Below are 12,845 nucleotides of genomic sequence, written 5' to 3'. Positions count from 1 at the left end.
ATTTACTGTCCTCCAACGTTGCAGCACTGTCTTCATCAGTTTAGCTGGTTCCCCGGGATGCAAGGGGTAGAAGTAACGTGCATCATTGCTCATTGCCAGTGTCTCGCAGAGACAATTCCATTGTGTTCTCGCGAGAACTCTGGATTTCCAGGGTACTGGATTTCTGGATTCCCAGGATAAGAAGGGTCTGCATTTGATGATGTATGAGAACATTTTACATGTTTTGCAAAAAAGAGTCTATATGATTTTTAGGCCCTAGTCTAGTTTTAACAGTGTGTTTTGGGTATTTCTGGTAGGCCTACATATCTTAACTTTGCATGATGATGATACAAGTAGGCTACAACTTTTTGGGCAATGTTGCCAGGCAATGTTGCAGAGCGACACTTTCCCACTGAGATTGAGGCAACATTATTTTTTATAGATAGATAGATAGATAGATACTTTATTGATCCCCAGGGGAAATTCAAGGTCTCAGCAGCATACATACAACACAAACACATTCTTTAACAGCAGAAAGAGTAATTAAAGTATATAATATAAAAACACAACTAAGCAGTAAGGACAGTAGAAGATAAAGAATATGCGAAATATACTGAAATACAAATTATACTAACACTTAATACAATATATAAAAATAAACTAAAATACAAATTACAAAAATACAAATTATACTAACTAACACTTCATCTAAATCAATTCTAAAAACAGTATCCACATAGTGGTGATTAATAAATCAGAGGCTTTGCAATGACTGAGGCAAGGGACTGAGCCTGTGATTCTCTGTGCATAGTAAGGTATGGTAAGGTGCTCTAAGGTGCTCTGTGTGAATGAGTGTCATGGTGGTAGTGCAATGGTGATAATGGTCATGGTGATAGTGCAAATGAGTAACTCAACAGTGCAACAATGCAGAAATAAAGTAAAGTAAAGTCTATATATCTATATATTTAACTATTTAAGAAAATGTATAAGTGTGGCCACAGTTCGGCTTAGTGTTAATTTTGTCACCTATTTTTTATTTAGTCTTAGTCTTAGTCTTGTGACGAAATGTCCTTTTAAGTCTTTGTCGTATTTAGTCATTCAAATATCATTTTTGTTAGTCAAGTTTTAGTCAACTAAAAGTCTCGTCATTTATAGTCTAGTTTTAGTCAAAAGAAAACTAAAGCTATCTTAGTCTCAGTCAGTTTTAGTCAAAACATTTTAGTCTTTTTTTATAACAAATTATTTCTGATTACCATTTCAGTCAAATAGTGTTTCACACATCTCAATTTTCTAACAATATTGTGTGTCCACAGGGCTACTCGACTGTTATAATTACTCATTCTGATTTTTTTGTCAGTCAGTACATGCACAGGTAAGTCGAGCTACAGTTATAGCTCGGCTGGGATTTGGCCATAGACAGTAAAAGATTTGACTGGACCACTGTCATGATCTTCATAGACCAGTGTTTCACAAAGGTGTGGTCCGGGGGACCACTGGTGGTCCATAAGCTATCCCAAGTGGTCCATGAGCAGGCGTGGTAAAATATAATATAGATGAGTTGTTTGCAATATTGAACCAACTGTTCTACAACACTGTCTATGTCAGATATGCCAGTTTAAATCATATTAATCCTCTGACACAATTAAACAAAGTGCAAAGACAATAAGCAAGGTGGTTCAGTGAGTATTGTGTAGGCTAATATACTGCTAGGTCTTTTTTTTTTTTTTTTTTTTTTTTTTTTTTAGCTAGGTGGTCCGTGTGTTTCTTTTTTATTGATTAGTTAAGTGGTCCTTCATCTGAAAAAGTTTGAGAAACACTGTCTTGGACCCAAGTATGAATGTTTTACTCCGCCACGCTAGATGGCGATATATGCTCAAAGCATAACACAAACTCTCAATCTTAGCTAACTTGCTAGCGAACTTTCCATATTAGCTTACTTGCTAGCAAACTTTGCATCATCAGTGTAACTAGTTAAATAGTTGACATTACTTGCTGAAAATTTTTTCGTATGGACATTCTGGGGATGTTAATTTGTATATGTATGAGAGAAGCTTCAACTTCTGGGTATGTAGCATTGTGGCATAAAGCCTAACTCCTAAATCTCCGGTGTTCTTGTTCCATGTAGTTTCCTGCTGCAGCCACAGGGTTGCAGCAACAGCAGTAGATTAGCCTACAGGAAAGCTGCTGCAAGCATGAACCATGAACTCATTGAATATTTTGAAAAGGTAACAGCTATTCTGTCTTCTCATTTGGTAGGCGAAAATGGAAGAGAAATTTTATCTTAGTTTTTATTTCATGCAAAACATTTTAGTCTCGTCTTTTTTCGTCAACAATAATGCATCTTAAGATAGTCTTAGTCAGTGTTTCAGGACATTAGTGCAGTCTCGTCATCGTCTCGTCTTAGTCATGTAAAAAAAGGTTGTTGACGAACATTTTTCCTCTTGTCTCGTCTGACGAAATTAACACTAGTTCGGCTGTGGCATGGGGGGGGGTTATGCATATGTGCTAATGTGCTAATATAGCAAGCAAACAGTGAGGCATAAAGACAGTGGTACAAGTGCCTAGTGGACAGACAGTACCAAACATGGAGGGGGTGAAGAGGCAGACAGACTATGCAGAGAAGTCTATCTTTCCTCTTCCCTTAAGTGAGGCATTGAACAGTTCAATGGCCCTGGGGACAAATGACTTTCTCAGTCTGTCAGTTGTGCAAGGCAGTGAGCGAAGTTTCCAGCTGATCAGGCTCTTCTGCTTAACAATAGTGCTGTGGAGTGGGTGACACTCATTGTCCAAGATGTTGATCAGTTTGTTCAGGGTCCTTTTGTCAGATAGTGAAGTGATGCACTCCAGTTCAGCTCCCACTACAGAGCCAGCTTTCCTTACTAGCCTGTCAATTCGCCCCACATCCTTCTTCCTTGTGCTTCCTCCCCAGCATACTACTGCATAGAAGAGGACGCTGGCAACAACAGACTGGTAGAACATCCTGAGGAGCTTACTGCACACATTGAAGGACCCAGCCTCCTCAGGAAGTACAGCCTGCTCTGCCCTTTCTTGTAGAGTGCATCAGTGTTGGCTGACCAGTCCAGTTTATTGTCCAGGTGGAGACCCAGATACTTGTAGGTGCTAACCACCTCCACATTGACCCCATCAATGTGGACTGGTAGCAGAGTGGGCTTAGACCTGCGGAAATCCACCACCATCTCCTTGGTCTTTGAAGTGTTAAAGTTGAAGATGATTGAGTTTGCACCATTGCACCAAGTCCTCCACCAGGCTCCTGTACTCCTCCTCCTGCCCGTTCCTGATACACCCCACAATTGCAGTATCATCAGAAAACTTCTGCATGTGGCATGACTCGGTGTTGTAGCAGAAGTCAGATGTGTACAGGGTGAACAGGACTGGAGAGAGCACAGTTCCCTGTGGAGCTCCGGTGCTGCAGATCACAGTGTCAGAGAGACAGTTCTTCAGTCTGACGAACTGTGGTCGCTCGGTCAGGTAATCTGTAATCCAGGTTACCAGGTGAGCGTCCACACCCATCTGCAAGAGCTTGTCTCCCAATCTGAGGGGTTGGATGGTGTTAAAAGCACTTGAGAAATCAAAGAACATGATTCTCACAGCACTTTTCCCCTTGTCCAGGTGGGAATGTGTCCTGTGTAGAAGATAAGTGATGGCATTGTCCACGCCCACTTTCTCCTGGTAAGCAAACTGTAACGGGTCTAGTGCATGGCGTACCTGGGGTCTGAGCATGCCTAAGACCAATCGCTCCATTGTCTTCATCACATGTGATGTAAGAGCGACAGGTCTGTAGTCATTAAGCTCACTAGGGTGTGGCTTCTTAGGGACAGGGGTGAGACATGATGTCTTCCACAGTGTTGGAACTTGTCCGAGGCGTAGGCTCAAATTGAAGATGTGATTCAGTGGCTCCCCCAGTTCAGCAGCACAGGCCTTGAACTTATTTAATCAAAGTTCTGATTTCTATATATATATATATAAAAAAACTTTGATTTCTATCTGTAGGCCTATGATTTGTATCAAAGAATCGGGCATCTTTTGGCAGAAATGCATGTGAGCAAGCCTTCACTACACCAATCTTGCTCCAGCAGCGAGATCACAACACATGTTTGGCATGATGTCTTCACAACACACCACATGATTGGTTCAATGTATTCACAACACAACACATGATTGGCTCAATGTATTCACATGTCGACGTTTTGCCATGGTATGGGTGGGGTATGTGTAGATCTACATTTTTTGTGTAGACAACGCCATATTACAAACTATGCATTATGCAACAATACAAACCCCATGCATTTCTATGGAGGATGTTTTGAGTGCTGTGTCTCCTCATTAGAAAGTCTCTGCTTGTGTCAACTTGTTTAGATACTTGCGCAACTCTACTTCCGGGCAACTTTCTGAGATCATCTAGCAATGAGTCACATGACCATAAGAGCTTCTGAAATTTTCAACAAAGATGGCAGTGTTTCACGGACAGTGGAGCGAAGAAAAAGTGAAGCGGCTTATATCTTTTTACAGCGGTAAGTTGTTATTTTGAAACCCAAACTAGATATTTTACCTCATAAATGCTTAAAAAAAAAACCAACAAACATCTATTTTGAATATGTTGAGGTCGTAAGTAAGACATCGTTTTTCCCCAGTAAAGTGTAAACGGCCGTTAGCCTACCACCTCTCTATTGACATTGCATGGGATTTACGTTAGCTAACTAGGTCCTAGCGGTGGTTTTTGTTAACAAAGTTATCGCAAAATATGGGCGTTGTTGTAGGTCATGATTTCATTTATTTATTTGTTTCTGAATTGTAATAGTCTGATTTATTGTATGAACTAATCCACATTCAGGACACGAGTACTTGTGGAACCCAAGGGCTGAACTGTACAAAAATCGAGACATCAAGAAAAAAGCCCTGCAAGAGCTCTGTCAACAGCTCACTGATGAGCTGACTGTGATAAATGGTGAGTCCCATTTTAAAATGTTTTACGTCATGCTTTTCAGTTGTAACGTTATGTCTACTGCACTAACTCCTGTAACTTAATGTTATTATAAGGTAACAGAATCTGTTATTGTGATTCTCACAGCTTGTGATTCCTTGTATTTTCCTAGAATTTTAATAGCCACACTTTATTTTCCATTAGTCATGTCATCCTTTGTTGTCTTTTTTTTTTCCTCAGAGGAAGATGTGAAGAAAAAGTTCAAAAATCTGAGGACTGTCTTCACACGGGAGCACAGCATGGTGCTTAAGAGCAACAAGTTTGGGACAGCAGCTGACGAAGTCTATGTCCCGAAGTGGAGATATTATCAGGTCTTGTCCTTTCTCTGTGATGCCTGCAACTTTGATGAAAGTTCAGATATTTTAGATTCATCTATGTCACCAGAGTTGGTTGTTCCAACAACCTCCCAGACCCCAGAGAACATGGCACCGCTTCATCCGACTTCATCTTGCCCCCATGACCACATGTCTGACTCAAAAAAACAAAAAATAGAAAAAAGACAAAAAATAGACAATGCTTCCGAGGCCATGGACTTTGTCCTTGGTGTCCTCAAAAGAAAGGCCTCCTCACCACATGCAGGGTTTTTGCATTACGTAGAAAATATTTTGGATGACCTGCCAGAGAGCAAAGCAAGAAAGCTGAAAAGGCAAATAATTGAATTGGCTCACACTGCATTGGATGAAGAGTAATTTGACTGTGTGTTACTGTGTACATTGGCTTAAATTCAGTACTCGGGGGTTGTCTGACATGTTGTCAGTTGATGCATGGTGGTGTAAAAATCATGGTATGAGGATGTTTTTCATTATACGGTGTGGGACCTGTTTATCATATCATTTTTATTGGCTGCATGGAACCACGCTCAACGACTCCAAGCACACAAGTAAGCGAGAATGGTTCATGGTTCCAGACATAAAAGATTGAGGTAATGGAATGGCCGGCTCAATCTACTGACCTCAGCTTCATTGAAAACGTGAGGTGACATTAAAAATGCAGTTTCTGAAGCGAAACCCAACAATTCACTGAATGTGGTGTGTTCATTCTGGGCAGAACCTGTTCATAGATGCCAGAACTTGGTTGACTCGATGCAATGCAGATGTGCAGCAGTTATCCAAAATAATGCTTCTACATATTAGTATTAGTTCAATGATTTCAAGTGATTAAATGTGCAGTCTGTTAAAACAAAACAATGCAGACTTAATAAACATTTGTCAATAATTTGATCTGGAGTTGAATGTGTAATGTTTCTATTACATTTGAAATATGGAAATAAAAACTATTGAAACATATTTGCACTTTTTTTTTTACCACACTTCTATTTCTTTGAACACAACTGTATGTCAGTCATCTTTCTAACATATACCATAGAGGCTAGTTGGCTAGCATTTTTAAAATAAATTTGAATAAACAATTATGACCAAATAGTGTGGTTATTTTGACTTATAAATGGATAAATAATGGCAAATCATCTTATAGAACGTATACTTACTTGAGTGAAATAAATGCTGAAGTCAAGACGAATGAAGGCTGCAAATGTTTCAGTGCTCATTTTTGCTGTGGCTGTCTCCCTGGTGACAGATGTGCTCTTATCTAATTGGTTGTGTCTGTTGCCTGTTCCCAACATTCCCCAATAAATTGGCCCGTGTATCATCAGCTTTACACTGCCAATACATTTTTATAGAAATGTCATGCTAATTAATCAATACCAGTACTAATCTAGACATTGTTATTATAGTGTTACAAAAAAAGACAAAGAAGTGTGAAAGTTCCTTAGCCCTCTTTTATTGACTGATTTATATTATATTACATACAAATTAGAGCCACATATAAAAATATAAATGACATCACGGACACAGTGCTGCTTTAAAGGTCCTCCTCAAATCCCCACACTGGGTGCGATGAGTCTCTGATGCCAAACTCATGTGCCACGTCTTCATAGTGCCTGAGCTAGCTGGATAACTATGCTGGGCTAGACCTGGAAACAGCAAAACTCTGGAGATGGACCGAAGCAATATGTTCGGTTGCAGGTGTTATTAAATGCATCTATTAGGATCTTGCATTGATCTTGCTTGGTGGACTAACCTCTGTCTTATCCAAAAACTTGAGATAACATAAGCAATGTGAGTGTTCTGTTTCAGGTTATGCCATTATCAGGCTAACTGAGTGATCCAGCTTTGTGGAACAGCCCCCCCAGCACAGTGCCCACAGTTCTGCAGTGGTGAGAGGGAGTTCTGTGGTCAGAGTTTCAAGTGTGCTTTTTGCTGTATCTGGGCAGCAGCTGCGATTTAATGAACTCCACAAGCCGCGTCTCGGTGACAAATGCAGTGGCCATCACTCCAAGCAAACAGACCCCACCCACGGCGATGTGAACTAGCCTAAGCAACCAGCCCCCATCACAGCATAACACACTCTGGAACGGGGGAATAAAGAAAAAGACAGATTAGAAACCCACAAACAAATAAAACATGATCGACCGACCATATAAGTTCAAAGACACAATTAAAACATGATCGACCGACCATATAAGTTCAAAGACACAAATAAAACATGATCGACCGACCATATAAGTTCAAAGACACAATTAAAACATGATCGACCGACCATATAAGTTCAAAGACACAATTAAAACATGATCGACCGACCATATAAGTTCAAAGACACAATTAAAACATGATCGACCGACCATATAAGTTCAAAGACACAATTAAAACATGATCGACCGACCATATAAGTTCAAAGACACAAATAAAACATGATCGACCGACCATATAAGTTCAAAGACACAAATAAAACATGATTGAATTTGTTGACATAGTGCCTGCAAACACTGGTGCCCCTCAATTCTATCACTACACATTGTTAATACCACTATTCTACAAATGTACCCACAGTGGCACAATGTACACAAATAAATGAACGGAGGGTCACAGCCATGAAGGACATACAGTAGTTGTGATTTGAATTGGATCAGATTTAGATATTGTATTTGTCTATACATATCGATATGGATACTGGGCCAAAATCCAGAATCCGGAACTTAATTTCTTTCGTAATGTTCACAATTCTGCACTCAATGTGGATATTCTATATATTATAGGACTGACAGAAAAATATAAAAGTTTGCTTTTACATGGCTTAGGATACGTCAAGCACTGTCTACCACATTAAAATCACTACAACGCAGCTTCGACCGGAATAAAAAAACGTATTTCTGAATACTGAAGTGTCATGGCGACGCCCATTGTTGGCTGGAGAATATCGTTTGTTTGCTTGTTTGTTTAATTTAAGGCCATTTTCCGCAACTAAGGCTATTTAATGGCCAGAGCACTGTGTGTTACAGAAACTTAAATATGTTTTTTAAAATCTATGCTAATAAGATATTCTAAAACCTTCAAAGGTGGGACCTTACTAAAAACATCAGCTATAGAATTTTGATGATAAAATTGTTGTCTTTTGGTTTTCAATGCAGGGCAACAGATCAAAATATGTCTCACTGACAGAGGCATTTTGCAAAATTGGCATTGGAGAATATCGTAGACATTCCCACAACAACAGTCGCCATGGCGATGTGTGTCTGTTACCTCGGAAACCGTTGTAAGGGCGTAGCTGACAGCCAGGCTGCCCAGCAGGGCAGGACGAGGCCAAAGTCCAACCAGTGGGGTGTAGGGAGATGCCTTGAAGTAGCGGTGCATGAACACCAAGCTGTGTGCGATCCGCAAGGACATGTTACAGCAGTTGGCCAGGATGAAGCCAACGCCCCCTAACAGCCCCGTCAGCCAATAGGAGAGCAGCAGGAAGCACACAGACAGACCGAGCATGACAAAGTTATACCTGCAGAGGGAGAGACACAGATAAAATGTGTTCATGTTTATGTAGAACAATACAAACTATTTCTAATACAGTTATGAGAATATTAGTAGGGTGCTATTTCATGTGTGTAATCTGTTTAGTGTGTGTTATTGTCAGTTACCGGTCCACCTCCTCCTTGCTCATGGCAGCGAAAGTGAAGCATTCTGTGATTCCATTCACAGCCAACAGCAGAACATAAGCACTGTAACATCTCAGGAGAGAGGGACCTACACACAGAGAGACCAACAAACACGTTAATAAAGATAAAGGCCACTCTCTAACACTTTCTTACAGGTTGTCTTACACACACACACACACACCTGTCCCACTGCTCAGCAGGTCTCCCCCGTAGATGTCCAGTGCCAGATGAGAATAGGCCTGGCCAAACACGGTGATGATCAGACCTATCACAAGCACCAGCTTCAGCAGGCATTCCAGCACATCTGCTGCCATGGCAACCTCCCCCTACATGACAACAAATCCAACATGCTAAGCATCAGTGTTGTGTGCAGAGGCCATGCTGCCTTTAAGCTGTACCCTGACTGGACAAAACCAGTGTTGTGGTAAAAGCCCGTGCTGGGTACTTACTTGTTTCTGTTGATGGACAGTCTGCCCTCTCTCGAGCACTTTTGCGAAAAAGACATAAAAGCTCTCCTCTATGGGGAGAAAGAGGAACCGTGCAACCATGGAGCCCAGATTATTTATAATGTCATACACACCTACAGAGAGGGAGGGAGGAGAGAAAGAGGATAACCCAGTGTCACATTGGTTGTTAAGAGTTCTGTATTTTGGTAAACAAAATCAGAATCTTCTGATAAACTGAAAACCCCAATGACTTAAGCTCCTCTTCCATCTATCTATCTGCTCCAGAAATGTGTGTGTGTGTGTGTGTGTGTGTGTTTGATACTCACCCTGGTCTCCAAAGTTGAGCACATTCAGAAAGGTCATCACATAGCGTTCCCCTGCAACAACGCAGACATAATAAACAATGTAAATTTGCCAGAGAGTCCATGTGTGTTTAAGTGTTTGCCCATGGATTAAGTGTGTGCAATACCTTCAGTGAGGATCTGCTTTAGGAAGGACTGCTTAAAGAAACTCCATGTCAGCCTGGCCAGCTTCAAGTTGATCATAGACTACAGACATACATATACATGGATAAGGAAATCTTTTTAGGGAAAATAAAGGAAAGCCATAGATCAATGTGTTCTGGATTTTAATAAGCAACTGAGTGTGTAAAATGAAAAAAAAAAAGATAAACAGATAAACAGCCAGAGAATGTTAAGAGAATGTATGTCATTTGAACAATAGCAAATGTCAGGAGCAGACAACAAGCTGTCTGGGCACTAGAAGGGGGCTGGTTCCTATTAGTGCAATGGTGACCAGTGTGGGGACTGGGGAGAGAGTGCAGTGAGGAACACTCATCCCTGATGCATTAAGAGATATACTAGTGACAGACACTGGACTAGCATCCATGGGTTTCAGCCTCTGTGCTAGCACTGCATGTCCACCTCTATGTCCTAGGGTGCATGCACAGTACAGTACAGTAAGTCATTCAAGTGGTTCAATCAAGACTCTTATCTTCTGTGATCCCTTGTTGGTGGAAACATTCACTGACTGCTCTTCTCTCTAGTGAGAGTTTTGGGATCTTCAAAAAGTGTTTAATGACTTTTATGTTAATTCTTACAGAGCTGTGGCTTGAATATGTTTATGGTTATTGTTTTTATTCTGTGAAATTGGCTTTAATCCTTTACTAATATTGCTATTTATCATTATTATTTAGGCTATATGACTACTTTAAACATTTATTTTAATGTTTATGTAAGGTTTACTGATGTCATTTTAAATCACTTTGGACAAAACTATCAGTCAAGAACCTTAAACATAAACATAAGTGGCTTTGGAATAAAGCATCAATGAAGAAAGTCCATGTACAGTATGGCACAAGACTGCAGGAAAGATGATGTGATGTAGGACTGTGTGTTACACCATGTCTATATGAGGGGTGCTATAGGAGGTGGAGGTGTGTGTGTGTGTGTGTGTGTGTGTGGGTCTCTACCTCTCCCTGTGTTCTGCCCGGAAGCGTCTCTGTGATGCTCTGCAGGGGGAAGCCCTTCTTCTCTGCCTCTGCTGAGCCCAGGAACCTCGTAAAGTAGACAACGTAACACAACACCAGGAACCCTGAGTACACACACTTGACACACACACACCCAACACAAGGACACACACAATTAAAATGAAATGAAACATTAATTAAGCATTAATAAACAAATAAATGAATACAAGCATAGCACTTCTGTATAACTACCTGAGCTGCAGCAAAGATGTAGAGCCCCCACAGTGGGGCACACACAACCGTAACCACGGTTACAATGCATTTAGCCACCATGGCTAAGCTCTCTGCTATAACCTGTAAACGACAAAAATACAACACAAAGCCAGAGAGCTGAGTACACAAACAAAAAACAAATATCCATTCCTGTGATGAATCTTGAAACAGTCATCATACCTCCACTAGAGACTACTGTGAAACACACACACACACACACACACACACACACACACACCGTATCTTACTCACCTTGAGTTGCACAAGCATGTGCGTCTGTGCTAGGACCCAGAGTGGTTCGGCCAGAAGCTCCTGCATCGCTGCCCAGCAGAAGAGGCACACAGCTGGCAGGTAGTGTGGGACGGCCTGGGGGTCTGGGGCCTGCAGGACAAACGCCCACACGCCCACCAGTAGCACACCCCACACACAACCCAAGGGAAACCTGGAGGAGAGACGCAGACATGGAACAGACACAGGGACATCAAAACAAGACATGGGAAGATGGAATATCCCAGCAAGACATGGAAAACTGTCTTTGACACAAGCAATATAAACCCTCTACATGGTAGATAAACAAGAACTACATCATGAACTGTAAAACTGCCAAAATGTGAAAAAGTAATAAAATGAGTCAATTGCTGTTAAACATCAAACAGGAACCCCTTCTTCATCGGTGCTGCAGTTGGGTGCGGTGGGAGAGCTGAGATCACAGCTGAGATTTTGCTCCCCCCTTTACTGCTGTCGCACCATTATGCTGGGGTACCATTACCAAATGTTGCCTGAGCTGCTTACGTGAGCCACAGGAGATTGATGTTCTGTCTCCAGTTGGAATCCTCCCCTCCACCACTAAGACACGCCCTCCTGAAGGCCTCTCGGGACAGGAAGACCAATGTAGAGTACAGCAGCATTAACCTACCCACCCACACACACACACACACACACACAAAGAGTTTTAATCAAAGGCATGACGTCCTGGTTCATTCATTCCCTGCCTCTTACAGCAGAAAAGGCAGGCGGATTTATGAAGCAGGGTTTGGTCCTTAACACAATTGTGCGCACCTGGTTTATTGTTCAAGCCAGCTTACCAGGTAACACAATACAACATAATCTGATGGTGTTAACCATCCCCAACTACACCCACAAACACACAGACTCACCTGACATTCACGACGCCAATCAACTCCTTTGACACAAATCTCAGTGTAAACGCGTTCAGGAAGAATGTCAGTATGCGAAACATCACCTTTAACAGACAACACAAACACACAACACATTAACACTAATGATAATAGATTTTCTAACGCAGGTTAAAGCCAGTGAATGTGGGACCGATTCCGCTGGACAGTAAAGGTGGAAGAAAACAGTAGCCTACCTGTAACAGAACATTGTAAGACGCCAGGGTAGACGCACTTCTCAATACATCTTCGGACCCCATGGCTCAAGTCAAATCCGTCCCGTTCCCCACACTAAATCACGAAACGCAATCTCAGATACCCTCTCAAGTAGAGGTGACCTGATTTCTTCTGCGACGAATCGCTTGACATGTTCTTCAGGACATGAGTTGTAATGCAAGCATACTATGGTTTAACATAGAGAGCAAGAGTTCTGGTAAACTGCTCTACTACTACTTCCGTACACACAATTCATTCTCCCTCGCGGCTTCTTCGCAGTCTGCTTTAGAATACATGTTCA

At 41.4% G+C, this 12,845-nt stretch overlaps 2 protein-coding genes across 2 annotated transcripts; one reads left to right on the top strand and one right to left on the bottom strand.

Moving 5' to 3' along the window:
• Nucleotides 1-4,288: 4,288 nt before the first annotated feature.
• Nucleotides 4,289-6,267, top strand: LOC125302447. Its single transcript, XM_048255616.1, has 3 exons — nt 4,289-4,511; nt 4,832-4,945; nt 5,162-6,267. Exons 1-3 carry the CDS (start codon nt 4,448-4,450, stop codon nt 5,668-5,670), a joined length of 687 nt encoding a protein of 228 aa, XP_048111573.1. The 5' UTR covers nt 4,289-4,447; the 3' UTR covers nt 5,671-6,267.
• Nucleotides 6,268-6,744: 477 nt separating this feature from the next.
• On the bottom strand, nt 6,745-12,825 carry rft1 (RFT1 homolog). The gene is made up of 13 exons (XM_048255614.1): nt 12,526-12,825; nt 12,311-12,396; nt 11,946-12,065; nt 11,406-11,595; nt 11,133-11,234; nt 10,884-11,018; nt 9,882-9,960; nt 9,739-9,789; nt 9,416-9,546; nt 9,148-9,292; nt 8,949-9,054; nt 8,560-8,809; nt 6,745-7,388 (listed from the first exon to the last, which is right to left on the bottom strand). Exons 1-13 carry the CDS (start codon nt 12,586-12,588, stop codon nt 7,224-7,226), a joined length of 1,623 nt encoding a protein of 540 aa, XP_048111571.1. The 5' UTR covers nt 12,589-12,825; the 3' UTR covers nt 6,745-7,223.
• Nucleotides 12,826-12,845: the final 20 nt, after the last annotated feature.

This window comes from Alosa alosa, chromosome 10 (assembly GCF_017589495.1).
Source record: "Alosa alosa isolate M-15738 ecotype Scorff River chromosome 10, AALO_Geno_1.1, whole genome shotgun sequence".
NCBI classification, from domain to species: Eukaryota; Metazoa; Chordata; class Actinopteri; order Clupeiformes; family Clupeidae; genus Alosa; species Alosa alosa.
Note: the sequence above shows the minus strand (reverse complement) of the source record. Positions and strands in the feature narration are given on the sequence as shown.

What these genes read in the sequence shown, in the direction of transcription:
- LOC125302447 (XM_048255616.1), top strand. Translation starts at nt 4,448, where the DNA reads ATGGCAGTGTTTCACGGACAGTGGAGCGAAGAAAAAGTGAAGCGGCTT. An exon ending in GCTTATATCTTTTTACAGCG is followed by an intron (nt 4,512 to 4,831) that starts GTAAGTTGTTAT and finishes ATCCACATTCAG; the next exon opens with GACACGAGTACTTGTGGAAC. An exon ending in TGAGCTGACTGTGATAAATG is followed by an intron (nt 4,946 to 5,161) that starts GTGAGTCCCATT and finishes TTTTTTCCTCAG; the next exon opens with AGGAAGATGTGAAGAAAAAG.
- rft1 (XM_048255614.1), bottom strand. Translation starts at nt 12,588, where the DNA reads ATGGGGTCCGAAGATGTATTGAGAAGTGCGTCTACCCTGGCGTCTTAC. An exon ending in CTTACAATGTTCTGTTACAG is followed by an intron (nt 12,397 to 12,525) that starts GTAGGCTACTGT and finishes TGTCTGTTAAAG; the next exon opens with GTGATGTTTCGCATACTGAC. An exon ending in CCTGCTGAGCAGTGGGACAG is followed by an intron (nt 9,055 to 9,147) that starts GTGTGTGTGTGT and finishes CTCTGTGTGTAG; the next exon opens with GTCCCTCTCTCCTGAGATGT.